At 41.0% G+C, this 17,879-nt stretch overlaps 1 protein-coding gene across 1 annotated transcript in view; it reads left to right on the forward strand.

Annotated features, from left to right (window-relative positions):
* Positions 1–17,879, forward strand: part of SLC35F1 (solute carrier family 35 member F1) — a 373,073-nt gene that overhangs the window by 308,046 nt on the left and 47,148 nt on the right. Inside the window, exons 4-5 of the mRNA XM_045009629.1 lie at positions 6,437–6,596; positions 10,561–10,717. Of these exons, the coding sequence (XP_044865564.1) occupies positions 6,437–6,596; positions 10,561–10,717 (317 nt within the window). The remainder of the gene's footprint in view (positions 1–6,436; positions 6,597–10,560; positions 10,718–17,879) is intronic.

Raw genomic sequence — 17,879 nt, forward strand, 5'->3', positions numbered from 1 at the left:
CCATATCAGGGCAATCCATTATGCCTGGCATCATTTCTTACCCCACATCGGGGCCACTTGATCAGAGCAATCCTGAACAACAGCTGCAGCAATGTATTATATAAATCATCAAGGAGGAATAAGATGGAGAAAAGTTGTTCTCTCTTGCCTCAGAGGCAGGACGAGAGGCAATAGGTTCAAACTACATCGCAGCAGATTTTAGATTAAATCTCAGGAAAAACATCCTAACTGTAAGAACAGCAGGACAATGCAACAGACTGCCTGGGGAGGTTGTGGAAGCTCCTTCACTGGAAGTTTTCAAAAGGAGGCTGGATAGTCACCTGTCCTGGATGGTTTAGACACAATAAATCCTGCATCTTGGTAGGGGGTTATACTAGATGACCCTTGCGGTCCCTTCTAACCCTATGATTCTATGATCTTATGTGCAGAATCCATACAACTATGGAATTGGTGCATATCTCACACATAGAGATCTCAGTGGATTACCTACCAGAATTGCAGAACAAAGTAGCAGATTCTCTGAGAAGACACTTCTAACCAGGAGCACAAGTGGGAGCTGAACAATGAGAACTTCAAAAGATTTGTCTTACCTTGGACTACATGGATGCAGATCTCTTCCCAGTTCCATCCAATGTGAAGTGCTGATGGTTCTGCTTGAGGCGGGGGTGGGAGGAAGAAGAGGATGGGACACAGTCGTAATTTCTTAAGAGATGCTTTCAGTATCCATTTGTGTGTGTGATATATAGTTAAATTGAGTATATGTGTTTTTATGAGGAGAGATGTGCAAACTGAAGTGGAGATGGTAATGAAAAGCATAACAAGCCACTTTTTAGGCTGAAATTCTGTATATATTTAAGCATGTCTGTGCTGTTGTGTACAACATATGCCTCCTTTCAGCGTTAAAACAGTAGAAACAGGATAGATTCTTGTTACATTACAGTCGGCACATAGGGTAGGATCCACAAAGGTGTTTAGATGCCTAAACCTTAGGGGTCTACGTCTTGGGTATACACACCTATGTCCCTGTTTTGGCTCCTCTGTAACCCACAAAATTTCTGCCTAACCCTGTAGGGCCTAAACTTACTCGGTGCTAGGGTGACCAGATGTCCCAATTTTATAGGGACAGTCCCGATATTTGGGGCTTTTTCTTATATAGGCGCCTATTACCCTCCACCCCCGTCCCGATTTTTCACACTTGCTGTCTGGTCACCCTACTCGGTGCCTAAGTTCCCTCTGTGTCTATGTTTCTGCCCCGATCATGCTTCTGGATGCCTAACTGCTGCCGAAGACCCAGAATGAATCATGAACCAGGAGATTATGGGCATTTGTCCACTTATCTCGTGTGCAGAGTCCAATCCCATAGCCTCTGAGCACACCTACTAGATTGGTTCCCATTCAAAAAATGTGGCTAGAGGAGCAGGTGGTGCACACCTTATAACTTTTAGCCCATTGGTGAGAGCACTCACCTGGGATGTGGGTTACCCAGGTTCAATCCCCCTATCTCTAGCAGAGGGGAAGAAAGGATTTGAATAGGAGGTCTCATGAGAATCCTCCAACTACTGAGCTTTGAGATATTCTGTTGTGGGCTCCCTCAGTCTCTCCTGGTGAAGCTGTTCCACTGTGTATAAATAAAGAGTCATTGGAGCAGGAGTATGATACCTGAGGTCTCCCACCTCCCAGGTGGGTGCCCTAACCACTGGACTACAGAATCATTCTTTTTCTCTTTCTCTGGCCCAATGACTATGTAAGTATTTATCCACAGTGGAACAGTCATAGGGCGAGAGAGAGGGAATTACTCTGTAGTTCCCATTTGTGACTCACTAAGCAGAGATAGGTGCCTCCCTGCAGCCCTGACTTAGGCACCTATCTCCAAAAGAGGGGCAGGGTTTAGGACGCTGCTCTCCTCAGCATCTCCCATAGGCTAGGTTAGGTGGCTCCCTGCCTAGCATGCTGGCTTTTGTAGATCACACTCTTAGACACCTCTCTCTCCCATTCATTGTATAAGGAATCTAAATGCCTATCTCGGCTTTGTGGATCGCAGTTTTGTTTCTGCAATTCTTCCAGGCACCAAAAAGTTAAGCTCTGTGGCCACGTCTACACTACCCGCCGGATCGGTGGGTAGTAATCAATCTATCGGGGATCGATTTATCGCGTCTCATCTAGACGCGATAAATCGATATCCGAATCAATGCCCGTACTCCACCTCAGCAGGAGGAGTAAGCGGAGTCGACGGGGGAGCTGCAGCGGTCAACTTGCTGCTGTGAAGATGGCCAGGTAAGTCGAACTAAGATACTTTGACTTCAGCTGCGCGAATAGCATAGCTGAAATTGCATATCTTAGATCGATCCCCCCAGTGTAGACCAGCCCTGTAATGCTCTGTCTTGCAGTGCCTAAGTCTATTGATGGATCTCACCCATAAAGTCTGATACTGATGCCACTGAAATCAATAGCAAAACTCTGACATCAGTAGTTCAGGATCTGACCCATAAATTATTAACTAGAACAGTGCAACCCAGCAGTCTTAATTACAGTACAGCAGCATCAGTCAGCACATAGTCAATGCATGTAATATTCCTTGCATTGCATATTTTTCCATGAATTATGCTGATTTTACATCTGTCATTAGAGGGCAGAACAGATCGCGATTAATTAATTTAGCATGCGATTAGTGCATGTTCAGGTTTATTTTTACATAGGGAAGGGAGTGCTAATGGCACTTTCTCTGTCCTTTTTCCCTATTTGGTAGAAGAGAAAAATGAACATAATTCCCAATTCCTGCAGATAAAATACACTGTGAAGCTGTGCATTGCTTGCTGCCTGGCTCTTTTTGTTGTTCAATTAACTGTCATGCAAAAGAGAACGCACAAATTATGTTGATTATACTGAACGGTTCTCACCCAGTCATCATACTTCCCTAAAATCTCCCTTTCTTTCAATATCAAGATTTGTCACTATAAAATAAATCATTATGATTGATTTACAGAGCGGAATAGTTGTTTACTCCAATCATTAAGAAAATTGTGTATCTATAAAAGCAGAATTGTTGCTTTCCTGAATATGAAGTATTTATTGTGATAAGTTGACTTATGCCTCACTCATGTTTCAGTTCTGGTATTTAACTTATTATTAGTAAATAAGAGTCAGTCATGAGACAGCAATTTGACTGACTACAGTATATCCCATTTGGTATAATTTCTACATTTTGTCTCTTTGTTGCCAGTGAAATGTCTCTACATGATCAAAATTAATCCAAAGGGACACATTATTGTCATTATCTTCAGGAAGTTCTAATCACCGTATGCTTTTTTTAAACAAATGATTATCGTGAAATATGTGAAGTTGGTTCTGGGTTGATATTTGACAAGCATGTATCTTGTCATGCTAATTTTTCCATTTCCAGGATGCAATTGATTTTTTATTATTATTTTTAAATGTGCATACAATGGGAAAATTAATTTAAAATGTTATAAAGAAGTTCCTGTACATACCATATTTCCAAGTTAAAGTGACCTGATTCTACCCAAACCCAGGGTAGAATCAGGTCAGACGTCATCAGATAAATTCTCTCTTTTTGTCATGGGAAGATGGTAAACTTGTCGTCATACACAATTTAAACATTCCTTGCACGTGATGCTGAGGTAGAGGGTGGGTTCAATTTACCTATATCCTGCTATCCCCTTCTGTGGATTCCTCTAGTGACAATTCTGATTTAAATCATTTTGGGAGACAGGGTATGAGACTAACCAATCCACTGATCTGTTCTGGTGTGGCAATTCTTATATTCTTATGTTAATATGCCAGACAAAACTTCTCTAGGTGGTTGATAATTAAAAGACATTGCACTGCCTCTGAGCCAGGGTTGATAACAGACATCTGAGAGATTTTTTCCCCCCACTGGTGATAACATTTTTAACAATTACTATGTTTTATCATATTTGTGATTTGCAAACATGTTACCCTCTTGCTGACAGTGACATCTATTCTCCAATCTGTGCAAACAGAGTGTGCATGCAAGGATGTAACTGGAATGTATCGTAAGTCTCTGGAAAAGGGGAGAGAGAGAGCTTTAGAAATAAGGTCACTAATGTGCAGGAGTAATTGCTGATCTGTATCAATATCAAAAGGAAAAAGTGCTGGTCAGCAAACTTCCAGTGGAGAACAGCAAGAAACAGCTGAGCTGATTCTTCCTTTCCAAACATTCATTGAATTTTCTTCCAATTACACACTCCCCTTCCTTGTGTTAGGGCTCCTCATTAGCACTTCCCTCAAGCAAATCGTGTGGTGAGAGCTTCCCCTCACAGCTGCCACCTGTCAGTGACTGGCCCTGAGGTACTGTAGAATGTGGAGAGGGATTTCTCTGCCCCCACCTCTCCTCTTCTAATTGGCAGTTCCCCTTTGGTCATTTCTAATGTGACAGATGAGGAAATGCCTGTTCTCTTGTGTAAATCTGAATCCTGATGGCACATGGTACTTAGAGAAACAGCCGCACGTTCTTTTAAGCTTACTTTCCATTTTGAAACTGTAAGTAAGGAGATCAATAAAATCCACAAGTGTCATATTCACATACCATTTTGAATTGTTAAGCTTGTGCTTGTGCTACTATTCATCCTATTACTTGAATTCAGTAGCATAATACAAATAGCAAGTGCGGCCGAGCAATGGAAACACATCTTGGCATTTTATTTTGCTTTTTAGTCAATGTTTTTAGGCTGAAATTCTGACTTTAATTGATCCAGTTGTAGCTGTGTATTACACCTAATATACGTTTGTAATAGACGTGTGTAAGCACAAGTTTAATGGGATATAGTCATTATTCAGTAATATTTTCTAAGTATAATGGTTACCAACACTGAGAGAATAGAGTGCAGACACATACAGATGCTAGGCCATTGCTCCAATGGAAAAAAAAGCCACCCTGCATCCCCCAAAATTTCAAAAATTAAGGGAATAACATCCAGAGAAATACACAGAATAAAACTTCCCAGTGTTTCACAGACAGTCTGCATACACTGGAGCCCTAAGTAATAATTTCTTTAAGGATAAGCAAGATAGTGAAATACCTTGCCTTACTAGCCATATAACTTGCAATTAAACACTCAGGAAGAGATTCTGAAAGGCACAAAGTGGGATTCAGCACCAGCTCCCACTGAAGTTTAATGGCACATGGGTGCCAAACTTCACTTCATGTCTTTCAAAATGTTTGGTTTTGCTGACACTTGAAAGTTGGATCTGCATTGCTATGTTGGTGAGGTATGGGTTAAAACTATACCCCACATCAACGTTGCAATGCCAACAGATCCCACCCCAACCCCCAGTGTAGACACAGCCAGGTCACTGAAAGAATCCTTCCATCAACATAGCTAACATTGTTCAGGGATGGTGTTCCTCTGATGGGGGCCGGGGAACTTCTGTTAGTGTAGACTAAGTCTACACTATGGAACTGTGCTGGCATAGCTATGCTGGTATGGTCTCCATAGTGTAGACATACCTTTTACCTTTTCATTTTACTGATTAACTGTACTGTGAACCACTGTTTTTATGGAAGCAGAAAACCCATCATGTAAGTCAGACAACCAGTTTCATGTAAAGTCCATTATACTTTCTCCTAAAAATATTCAAAAGCAGCTAAGTGACTTAGGAGCCTAAGTCCCAATTTCAAAAGTTACTTAAGCATAAAGGAGTAAATTAATGGCATTTAAGCTTCTAAATGACTAAGGCCCAGATTCTCAAAGGGATTTGGATACATAACTCCCATTATTTTCAATGGGAGTTAAGCACCTGAGTCCCTTTGAGGATCTGGCCCTTGAAAATGGGACTTAGGCTTCTAAGTTACTTAGGCACTTTCAAATATTTTGCTCAAAGTCTTTGGCTTTCAGTGGCATGCTGGTTAGCTCTTTTACAAATATTTGATCTGATTTTCTTAGCTGGTAGGTCTCTCTGAAAATCAGGCCAATTCATGATTAATTCTTACAAGACCCCTTTGAAAGAGGTACTATCCAGATTTTATGGATGAGAAAACTGAAATGCATTAATGGTCTGATTTTTTTTTCTTTAGATGAGCTCAGAGCTTGATTTTTCAAGTGCTCATCATCCATAATAAGGGTGAGATTTTCAAAAGTGCTCAGCTCTCATTGTGACACTTGTGCCCAGATTTTCAAAATGTGCCCCAAATTGTGGATGATGAACACTACCGACAATCTGGCCTTGGATGATCTAACCAAGGTCACATGGTGAGTCAGTGGCACAGCCAGGAATCAAATGCAGAATTCCTGGCTCCCTGTCTTGTGTTTTAACCACTAGGTCACACTGTTTCTGGTAAGGAAAACTATCAGTAAATAGTCCTCTGTTCTGCTCCTTTAATTGTTACTAGGTTAGTGTTTTTAGAGTAACCTGTGCAGCAATGCTTTTTTGTTGTTGTTCTCCTCCTCCTTGACAGCTCCTAGATTGTTTTGTTATCCCAGTGGTGATATTACTGTCCTGGTTCTTCCTGCTGGTCCGATACAAGGCAGTTCATTTCATTGGAATTGTGGTCTGCATTCTGGGCATGGGCTGTATGGCAGGAGCAGATGTCCTTGTCGGGAGACAACAAGGAGCAGGTGAGTCTTTGGATACATTTGTGTGATTTCATTCGGGGAAAGCTATGTAACTCTGAGGTGATCCAAGAGGGTAGGAAGGGGGCAAAGAAGGGAAAGGCCCCAGGAGATCATGTGTGGGTTTAAATGTGTTCCTGAGTTTTCAACCATCTCCATGCCTCAACATCCATTCATTGAGGGAAGGAGCCATAGAATAAAATGACCCCAAGTAATAAGGGTCAGTGCCACTTAGGGAGATGACTTGAAACCCTTTTACTTCAAGCCTCAGCAGCAATCTTGCTCAGCTTTTGGCTGCATCTTTGAGCGACAGCCCCCTATTCTCTCTCAGCCCCTCCAGTCTGTTTTCTCACTTCTGTTCCCTTTTGCTCACTTTCTGCACACAGTCTACTTCACTGGTCACATACTCGGACACATCCAACCCACAAATTAACAATCTCCATCGTGTGCTGCACCAAATCTGAAATAAAGGTTAATTGTGGAGATGCCTGCATCATACCTGAAATAACTTGTTTATATGTAAAACATGCTTTTTTTGGCTTATATGAATAATGTGTGTTTAGCCACAATTACAGCACACTGATGGGCAGTATGGAAGGGGCTACATTTCATCAATCAATATCTTCTGCCACATTGATTTTTCTAGTGCCAGCCCAACTGATGTGGGAAGAGAACAAGTTCTTTTCAAAAATTGGCAGTTGGATGCCGTTTTCATTCTAAATTATAAGTATTGAATTTTGAGCTGAGCATAATGCACTGGGATTTTAAAGTCAGTGTTCTGAATACAAATGTAAGTGCAGAGAAAACTGCACTTGCCAAGATGCTACAGAACAAAAACTGAGCAGGTTTATAGAGAGCAGATCTGCCTGTGTTGTCCCATCACTTTCTCTTTTCCTGTCCTGAAGACTTTCACTTCATCTCCCTACCCAAGAAGTAACTCTGTTTCAGTTACAAAGGAGAAGATCTGCTCTGTCCCATGAATCAGCAAATCAGAGCTGCATTAAGAAAAAGTCTACACAAAAAATAAAGCTACATTCAGAAAACAGCAGCATTGCCTACACTCAAAAGTCAGGAAAGGCCAAAGTTAAGGTTGCATGGGCATCTGTGTAATGCATTGTAATTTTAGTTACAAGATCATAGCCTATTTCTCAGTTAATACAATACAATATCATACAGTGCTTCTACAGCCTTACAGAAACACCTATAGTGTCTTGCAATTTTTTCCATTCCTTTTACTTAAGCAGTTTTCATTAATGATTTAAATATTTTGGCTCAGATGCACCAGAGCAGGGCTCCCCTCTGTGCTCCTTAAAAATTTCTCAAGAGTTAGTCCTCAGCTGCTGTACATTTTGGGATGCAATCCCGGACCCATTGAAGTCTATGGCAAAACACCCGCTGACATCAGCAAGGTCAGGATTTCACCCTCAGGCACCAAAGGAAACATCCTGGCTACCCATTCACCTGCTCCTCACTGGGTGGATGCACTGTGGCTCACTAGGAACTTGCAGGGCTGTGGATCAGGGTGGAGAGGGCATGCAGAGATTCAGGGGCCAGTGAAGCAGCTGTGAGAAATGGTGGGGAGGAGGGAGAACCATACACAAAAGGAGTCTGTCCAGTGGAGTTCTAAGCCACTTAGGAATGTACTAAAAGATCTGCCTCTTAGGTAAAGGAGCCAGGGACCAGGAGGTTCTATCCTTTGTTCCTTAGCAAGTTTACAGCTATAGAGATTGCTGTTCAGGAAACTTGGAGACAGAAGCCTGGAGGAATGTGAGGAAACTTGGAAATTGAAACTAGATTTGTGTGGAATCCATCATGTGCCCTTCCTCCCTAGCAACTTTAATTAGTTCACTTGACTTCACTTGTTCTATTTAGGGAAAGAAAAAGTTAAGAGACAATCCCATACTAACTAGAGTAAATCATTAGATTGAGGTGGTCACTTGGCAGTTTACTGGCAAGAAGCAAGTAGTATTTGTCATATTCATTGGTACTATACAGATAAGGCTACTAGGTATTTTGATCCCAGAACATTCTGTACCCGCATTACCACTTCTGAGCGGGGTGGCTCTAGCCTTTTTGCTGCCCCAAGCACAGCAGTCAGGCAGCACTCGGCGGTGCACCTGCGGGAGGTCCCTGGTCCTGGGGATTCGGTGGTGCGCCTGCGGGAGGTCCCTGGTCCCACAGCTTCAGCGTACCCACCGCCGAATTGCAGCCGAATCCGTGGGACCGGGGACCTCCCACAGGCAAGCCACGGAAGGCTGCCTGACTGCCACCCTCGCAGGGACCGACAGGGCGCCCCCCGCAGCTTGCCGCCCCAGGCACGTGCTTGGAGCGCTGGTGCCTGGAGCCACCACTGCTTCTAATGTAGACCTGGACCTGAAGGACTGTCTGTATCTGTGTTTATTGGTATGCAAGGAGAAGAAATTCAACCACAAGCATCTACCTTTCATGCCAAGTATCACAGCTCTTTTAAAATTGTAAAATGACTTTATTAAAATTCAGGGAATGACTTTTATGTTACGTGTCCCCTTTAATGAAGTAAAATGTCTGAGCTGGTTCTATTTATGTAATGTGGTCAAGACGGACTCTAAATAAATAAATGCTGGCGGTGAAATAAAAGGCTTCAGGAGGCTCTTCATTAAAAAGTGCTGCACTGTTTATAGGATATTTTCCCTGGCTAGGCTGACATAAGAAGGGTCTGAACCAGAAACAAGTACACTTTTATTATTTCTCAATAAATCCCTTCTCCTCCTGTGCACAAACTGTTTATGTTCAAGGGCAGTGAACTTATACATTTACAGGACATACCTGATATCACTGTAGCATAGTCTCTCATAAAGATATTATTTATTATGTTAACAGTCCCCCAAAATGTGCTAGGCATCAGCTGAATGAGAAATTGTGTATATAACAACATAGGGCTTGATCCTACAAAGACTTAGGCACTTCTGGGTCATTGAACTCACGTGAGTAAAGTTACCCAGGTGGGTAATGCACTCTACAGATGTGTGATTTCTAAAGCGTTCTAAGTGTTGCATGTTAGTTGGTCCATATAGACTCCACTGGCATGAATTAGAAGTTCCTTAGTGCACTATAGCATAGAGCTGTTTCATAATATAATACTAATTAAAAATATTTCAAAATGAAAAGTCATTCCAAATGAAAAATCAAAATGTGGTGTTCCAAAAAGAGTGGAAATGGGATGTTTTGACATTGTTGGAACTGTTTGCCTCTCCATTTTCTTCCAAAATGAAATTCTGGCAAAATCTACCCTATTTTGCAAAGCATTTCATTGTTGACAGAACTGCATATTTTCATGGAACACGGTTCTTTTGAAATCTCTTCAACTTGGTCTAGTCAATAGTCCTAATGAAATAACTGGGATTAGTCACATGCTTAAAGTTAATCGCACTCATAAGTCTTTGCAGGATCAGTGCCTAAGTTTTCTGGAATAGTTGGAACTTGAATAAACCTACCTGAAAGCTCTCTGCTAAAATAACAATAAAAGCTTCCAAGATTTAAGGAGGTTTTGAACGCTCTTTGAGACTGCCGGTACTTCAGCGGCAATGCACATCAGGCAGGTATGTTTTTCCCTGTGTCTGGTACATTAGACAGCACTACAGTCATTAAATACAGTGTAAAAATCTCAGTCATCACTGCTCTATACTTCACACCAAAAAACAAAAAAGGTTAGTCTCTGGAATGTGCTAATTTTTTCTAGGCTTTACAAAGTCATCTTCTCCTCCAGTTTATCTCCTTCACAAAACAATTAAATCTCTCCCTCTGTCTCTGCTAAGTTTGCTTTACATTTTGAATGCAAATAGGCAAGCAACAGTATATTTGCATGCAGGTTGTTTACAAAGACATGGGCTATTTTGCTAGGTCTCGAGTCTGTGGGGAAGGGCTTGCAATAGTTCTAGGCAAATGATCACTATTTTGAAGCCTCCTATGTTTTTTCTCCATTTATTCCTAGGTGAAAATAAGCTGATAGGGGATCTCTTAGTACTAGGTGGAGCAACACTCTACGGCATCTCCAATGTTTGTGAGGAGTACATTGTCCGAAACATGAGTCGGGTGGAGTTCTTGGGCATGATTGGGCTGTTTGGCTCCTTCTTCAGTGGAATTCAGCTGTAAGTGAGAGGGTTTGCGGTTTGAGCCTATTGAAACTAATTCACCAGTTAGCTTTTTCTTGGTTTCGTTCTCCTTTCTTCTTAGCCAGACATTTTCTGTGGAGAGTAGACTGTTTAAATTCTTGTGTTTTAAGTCTTTACCTGGTCAGTTTTAATATTTCCTGTCAGGTCAGTAACATTTCAGCAATGATCTAAATAATTACCTAAATTTGCACTGAGACACTACAGTGGATTGTGTTCTATAAGTACCAAATGTAGACTGATAGATGTAAAATTGTGTCCACCTATTTGCTATTTCAGGACAAATGGCAGTTTAACATCTTGAGCTGTATTAGGAATGATACAGGCCAGACCTATCTCTAATTGTGATTCATGATTATAAAAAGTCACCTAGAATTTATAAGCAGATGGAAACACTGACTCTGCCAGAAGATATTTCATTAATAGTTTTACTCCATGTAAATAGTTTATGATATTTAGAAAGATATGAAAGAAAACACGGAAACAGTTACTTTGCAGTGATAACACGGAAAGGGACAAAGGTTCAAAAGCTTAGCTCATGAATTGCAGGCACACCCATTGCACCCATAAAGCCCACATATATTCACACAAATGGGTAGTGATGTGCGCAAGTGTCCATTTTGCACTCCAGAGGCAGGCTTTGTAGCGGGAGAGTAGGCTCCAGCCTTTGAAAATGTGGCTGGTAAAGGAAAATACCATTCCAAACCATCATTAGGTAATATTGCTAAATTTTATGCAGATCTGATTATTGTGGTGCCCAAAATAACTTGTAATTAGTAATCAAAACTGGTGGTTTATCTGCACAGCTGATCTGCTCAGCCTCCAAGAATGGAGAATGATCAGCGATAAATCTCTATTGAGTCCCACTGAACCCACTACATTTGTTTAGTAGATTAGTTTATTATTTTTGTATACCCATTGTTGTGGCGTCTGGGCACATGACTTAAGTATTTTAAATTAACTACTCGCTGCACAAGTAAACTGCATAAAGGAAATAAGAACTGGTAAAACTGTCTGATTTGCTTGGGGAGAATCATTTTTATTGCCTTGGTATAGGTATACATGGTCAACAATAGGTAATGATACAGATGACAGTCATTGTGGAGTCTTACTAAATGTATGTCAGCTTAGACACATCTAGGAGGCAGTGTTGCCTGAAGGAGACAGTACAGGGCTGTGACTCAGGAGAGCAGGGTTCTAATCCCAGCTCTGCTGCTGGCCTTTGGGAGCTTACTTTACACCTGTACCTCAGTTTTCCCATTTGGAAAATGGGGGTACTGATACTGTGGCCTTTATAAATTGCTTTAAAACCTATGGATGAAAAACACTATATATTATATTAAAATAATAATACAATTTACCATTTGAGTTTTCTGCATTGAATTTATAGAAGCATAGCTTGAAAAGCTGTGTGTGATTATTAGCTATTTCAGTGCAATGAGGATCTAAAATAGATGGGAACAGTCTGGAGAAGGAATCTGCCTTGGAAATCAGACAGTTGCCCAGCATGTCAGCAGCAGCACCTATTTTGGTGGCATTCATGGGTGCTGGGATAGAAATTAATGGGTGCTAATCTGGGCATTATAGTCAGGAACCATAAAACATAGATTGAAAAATGAAGCATCTACTACAAAACCTAGTGTGAGGAAGAATGAGTTTGATAGTAAAACTGCAATATTTCATTATCTTTTAGCTTACTCTTGTCTGGAGAGTTGCATCCTGAGGAGGGGGGCAGGGGAAGGAGGAAGAAATGGTATTTGTTTGCTGTTGATATATTATAAATCTAATGCTGTACATAAAATAATGAGATCATTTTGTCTGTAAAATAATGGAATTATATGTGCCTTTATATGCATGAGACTTATGTCTCTGTTTATGGGCTGTCCCCCAGGATTGTCTTGAAAACAAAATGTTGCAGTTCATGAGGTTACCCTGCTGAGCAAAATGTTAAATGAAGTTAAATATAAGAACTTTGCTGCAAGGCCCCAGGTCAGGAAAAGGCAATACAGAAGAAGTATATGACAGTAAATTATGTTCTGTGGAACAGCACTCCATTATGTTGTATGTCCCCCTCATTTACCATGTAGTTGTTATAGATCATGAACAGTCCTCTCCTCACCAGCTAACTTCCTCTTCTGATTTTGACACCAAGCTCTCCCTCTTCCTCTCTTCATTGTCTCCCAGCCTCATCCTCTACACTTCAACTTCCAGAGTACTGGACCACTTAGCCTCTTGTCTCCCTACCCTCACCTCCTTGTTTGCTCTGCAGCTTTGAGGCACCGTTTGCTTCTTCAACAATCATTAGCTTGCCTTATTCTATGTATGCTGCCCTCTGTACATGGGATGCCCTTCCTGAGCTAGTCCACAAAACCACAGTCTTCTCCTTATTGAAACCTCTCCTGGAGACACACCTCTACTGCAGTGGCTAAAAGTAGACTAATTTGTCTCTCTTTCTTTACATATTGCTTGCTTGCTTGAAGATTATAATATGGTCTGTTTTGGGGGGCTCTGTGCTGTGCCAAGTGGCTTGCTAGGCTAGGCTGAGAGCTTACTAATGAGGCTCTAGCCTGTGATCTCTTGATGCCTAACCTCTTTAGGATGCCTTGACTAGGGGACAGGGCTAATTTACATAGAACAAGGGTTTAAAAAGCCACCTCCACAGCAACCAGAGAAGCTAGCGAACAGGGAAGTTTTGTGAGGGAGTTTGAAAGACATTCCTTCCAGGTCCAGCTCTCAAGCAGAGAGAGTTCCATGACAGAGTGAGAGAGCATAAGACAGAGTTCAGCAGCAGGGAGAGGTGGCTATAATATAACTACTAAAGAGCTCCAGAAAAGCCCTCTAGAAAAAAAAACACAGGAGGTAAGGGGGAAAGGGGAATGAGTATGAGAGAACGGGGGGGAGGGCACCTAGCAAACATACTCTAAACTTAGGCCAATAACTCCACCCAAAAAAACCCAAAAATAAACCCCCCAAACCACTCCTGCAAAAGTAAAAAGAATGCAGGGTGGGGGTTCTCCAGTTTATTGCACTGAATGCAGCATGGGCAGGTGGTGTATATGTGCATTTGATGCGAGAAATTCATGGCCAAAGAGACACAGTATGAGCTCTTGAGGCTAGAGTGGCGGAACTGAAGGAGCTAAGGGAGACAGAGAGGTACATAGAAGGGACTTTCAGCAAACACAGTAGAGCATCCCATCCCCAGTTTGATAGCGTCTGTGCTGTTGAGGAGGATGAAAATCTCAGGAAAGGGAGAACATCAAACTGGAGCATAGGGAAATGTTTCTATAGTTGGAATGTCCTTCTAGAGGACATCATGATTTCCTTCTGGGGAGAGAACCCCAGTTATTAGGAAGAGCCTGGTAATAATGATGGGAGATTTGCTTATTAGAAATATAAATAGTTGGGTTTATGATGATCAGGAGAACCGCATGGTGAATTGCCTTCTGAATGCAAAGGTTGCAGATCTCATGAGGCATCTAGGCATATTTATGTGCAATGCTGGGGAGTAGCTGATGGTCATGGTTCATGTAAGTACCAGTGACATACGGAAAAGTAAAAGAGAGCTCCTAGAGGCCAAATTTGGGCTGCTAGGTTAGAGATTAAAATCTAAGACCTCCATGGTAGTGTTCTCTGGAATACTCCAGTTCCATGCACAGGGCCAAAAAGACAGGTGAAACTGCAGAGTCTCAAAGTGTGGATGATATAATTGTGTTGAGAGGAGGGTTTTAGGTTTATTAGGAACTGGGGAACCTTTTGGGAAAGTGGGAGCCTATACAGGAAAGATGGGCTCCACCTAAACCAAAATAGAACTAGCCTGTTGGCATGTAAAATAAAATGATTGTAGAAGGTTTTTTAAAATTAAGGGCTGGAGAAAAGCTCACAGGTATGATGGAGCACACAATTCAGGTGGAGACATCCCTTAGGGAAGAGTTTATTAAAGGGGAAACTCTATATCCTATTAAAGAGGATAAGAAAGAAGTTGATAAAGCCGCCCCTGGATAAAATACAGGTAGGAACTAGTGAGGAACAGTCAAACATAGGAGTCCCATTAAATATAACACACAAAGGCAAGCAACTGATTACTGGCAAAACATACAAGTGTTTATATACAAATGCTAGAAGTCTAAATACGAAGATGGATGAACAGTAGTGCCTGGCATTAAATGAGGATATTAATATAATAAGGCACAGCAGAAACTTGTTAGAATGATGATAATCAACAGGATATGGTAATATCAGGGATCAAAATATATAGGAGTGATAGAGTAGGTTGCACTGGTGAGGAAGTGGCACTGTTGTGAAAGAAAGCATGGAGTCAAATAAAGTAAAAATCATAAATGACTCAAACCGTACTATAGAATCTCTGTGGATAGAAATTCCATACTTGAACAATAAGACTATTGCAGTAGGAATATACTACTGACCACCTGACCAGGATGGTGACAGTAACTGTGAAATGCTCAAGGAGATTACAGACAGAAAACACAATAATAATGATGGATTTCAACTATCCTCATATTGGCTGGTATATGTCACCTCAGGAAGGGATGTAGAGATAAAACTTTTGGACAACATTAATGACTGCTTCTTGGAGCAGCTTGTCCTAGAACCCACAATGGGAGAGGCAATTTTTGATTTAGTCCTGAGCGGAGCACACGATTTGATCCAAGAGGTGAATATAGCTGAATGGTTCAATAATAGCGACCATGGTGTAATTAAATTGAATATTCTTGCAGGGGGGGAAATGCAAAAGACACACACCACTGTAGCTTTTAACTTTAAAAAGGAGAATTGTGCAAAAATGAGGAAGCTAGCTAAACAGAAAGTAAAAGCAACAGTCACAAGAGTGAAATGCCTGCAAACTGCACAGAAACTCTGTAAAAACACCATAATAACTCTGGCATGTCAGGTATAAAAGTGTAATAAACCAGACCAAGAAAGAATTTGAAAGAGCAAATACCAAAAGACACAAAAACGAACAGCAATTTTTTTTAAGTACATAAGAAGCAGGAAGCTGCCAAACAGTCTGTGGGCCCATTGGACTATCGAGGTGCTGTTAATGGAGCACTCAAGGAAGACAAGGCCATTGAGGAGAAACTAAGCAAATTCTTTGCATCAGTCTTCACTGCAGAGGATGAGAGAAATTCCTGCACTTGAGCTGTTTTTTTTATTTTTGGGGGGGGGTGACAAATCTGAGGGACTGTCCCACATTGAGGTGTCAGTAGAGGAGGTTTTGGCACAAACTGATAAATTAAACAGTAGTGTGTCACCAGGACCAGCTGGTATTCACCCAAGAGTTCTGAAGAAACTCAAATACGAAATTGCAGAACTACTAACTTAAATCAGCCTTTGTGAATGATTGGAGGGTAGCTATTGTAACACCCATTTTTTAAAAAGCTTCCAGAGGTGATTCTGGCCAGTAAGCCTAACTTCATTACTAGGGAAAGTGGCTGATATTATAGTAAAGAACAAAATTATCAAACACATAGATAAACATATGTTGGGGTGGAGCCAACACAGCTTTTAAAAAGAGAAATCATGCTTCACCAATCTATTAGAATTCTTTGTGGGTATCAACAAATATGTGGACCAGGGTGATCCAGTAGATATAGTGAACTTGGACTTTCAGAAAGCCTTTGACAAGGTACCTCACCAAAGGCTCTTAAGAAAACTAAGCAGTCATGGGATAAGAGGTAAGGTCCTGTCATGGATTAGTAAGTGGTTAAAAGATGGGAAACAAAGGATAAAAATAAATGGTCAGTTTTCAGATGGAGGTAAATAAATAGATCCCAAGGATCTGAACTGTTCACCATATTCATAAATGATCTGGGAAAGTGGGTTAACAATGAGGTGGCAAAATTTGCAGGCAATACAAAATTACTCAAGATTCAGTAGTTAAGTTTGAAGGTGACTGTGAAGAGTTACAAAGGGATCTCACTAAACTGGGCAACAAAGTGGCAGATGAAATTCACTGTTGATAAGTGTAAAGTTATGCACATTGGAAAACATAAATCCCAACTATACCTACAAAATGATGGGGTCTAAATTTACTGTTACCACTCAAGAAAGATTTTGGAGTTAATGTGAATAGTTCTCTGAAAACATCTGTTCAGTGTGCAGCAGCAGTAAAAAACAAAACAAAACCAACAAAAAACAGAATGTTAGGAACCATTAGGAAAAGGCTTGATAATAAGTCAGAAAATAACTTAATTCCACTATATAAATCCATGGTACCCCCACACCTTCCATACAAGGAGAGGTTAAAAAGAGTGGAACTGTTCAGCTTAACAAAGGGACAACTAAGGGAGGTCTGATGAGGTGTATAAAATCATGAATGGTATAGAAAGAATGTTATTTACCCCTTCATGTAACACAAGAACTAGGGGTCACCCAATGAAATTAATAGTCAGCAGTTTTAAAACAAACAAAGAGAAATACTTCTTCACACAATGCCCAGTCATCCTGTAGACCTCATTTCCAGGGGATGTTCTTAAGGCCAAAAGTATAATTGGGTTAAAAAAATAAATAAGTTCATGGAGGATAGGTCCAACAATGCCGATTAGCCAAGATGGTCAGAGACGCAACCCCATGCTGTGGTTGTCCCTAAACCTCCAACTGCCAGAAACTGGGACTGGATGACAGGGAATGGATCACCCAAAATTGCCCTATTCTGTTCATGCCCTCTTGAAGAATCTGGCATTGGCCACTATCAGAAGATAGGACACTGGGCTAGATGCACAATTGGTCTGACCCAGTATGGGCATTCTTATATTCTTAAATATTTATATATTAAAAAGCTAAGCAAAAGTATTGTCATGAAAACTCTGAAGCATACATAGTGTGTCCTGTCATTTGTCTGTGGGTCCCCTTTTCTTTCCCATGCATCTCTCTATTTGTTTTGTATTTTTGGAGTGCAAGTTCTTTGGGACAGGAACTGTGCGTCCTTTTGTCTTGTGCCTGGTGGGTGCAGCTGGAAACTAATAATAATAATAAAGAAAAGTGGTAGCAGCATATTATGCTTTTTGAAAATCGTTTCAGAATTATTTTAAGTCTCTCTGTAAATGACAGGAAATGGGGATCTTCACTTTAAGAGGCACAAACTCATAAGAGTCCTGCACAGCAGGGTTTTATCCCCAAATCA

This window comes from Mauremys mutica, chromosome 3 (genome assembly GCF_020497125.1).
Source record: "Mauremys mutica isolate MM-2020 ecotype Southern chromosome 3, ASM2049712v1, whole genome shotgun sequence".
NCBI classification, from domain to species: domain Eukaryota; kingdom Metazoa; phylum Chordata; order Testudines; family Geoemydidae; genus Mauremys; species Mauremys mutica.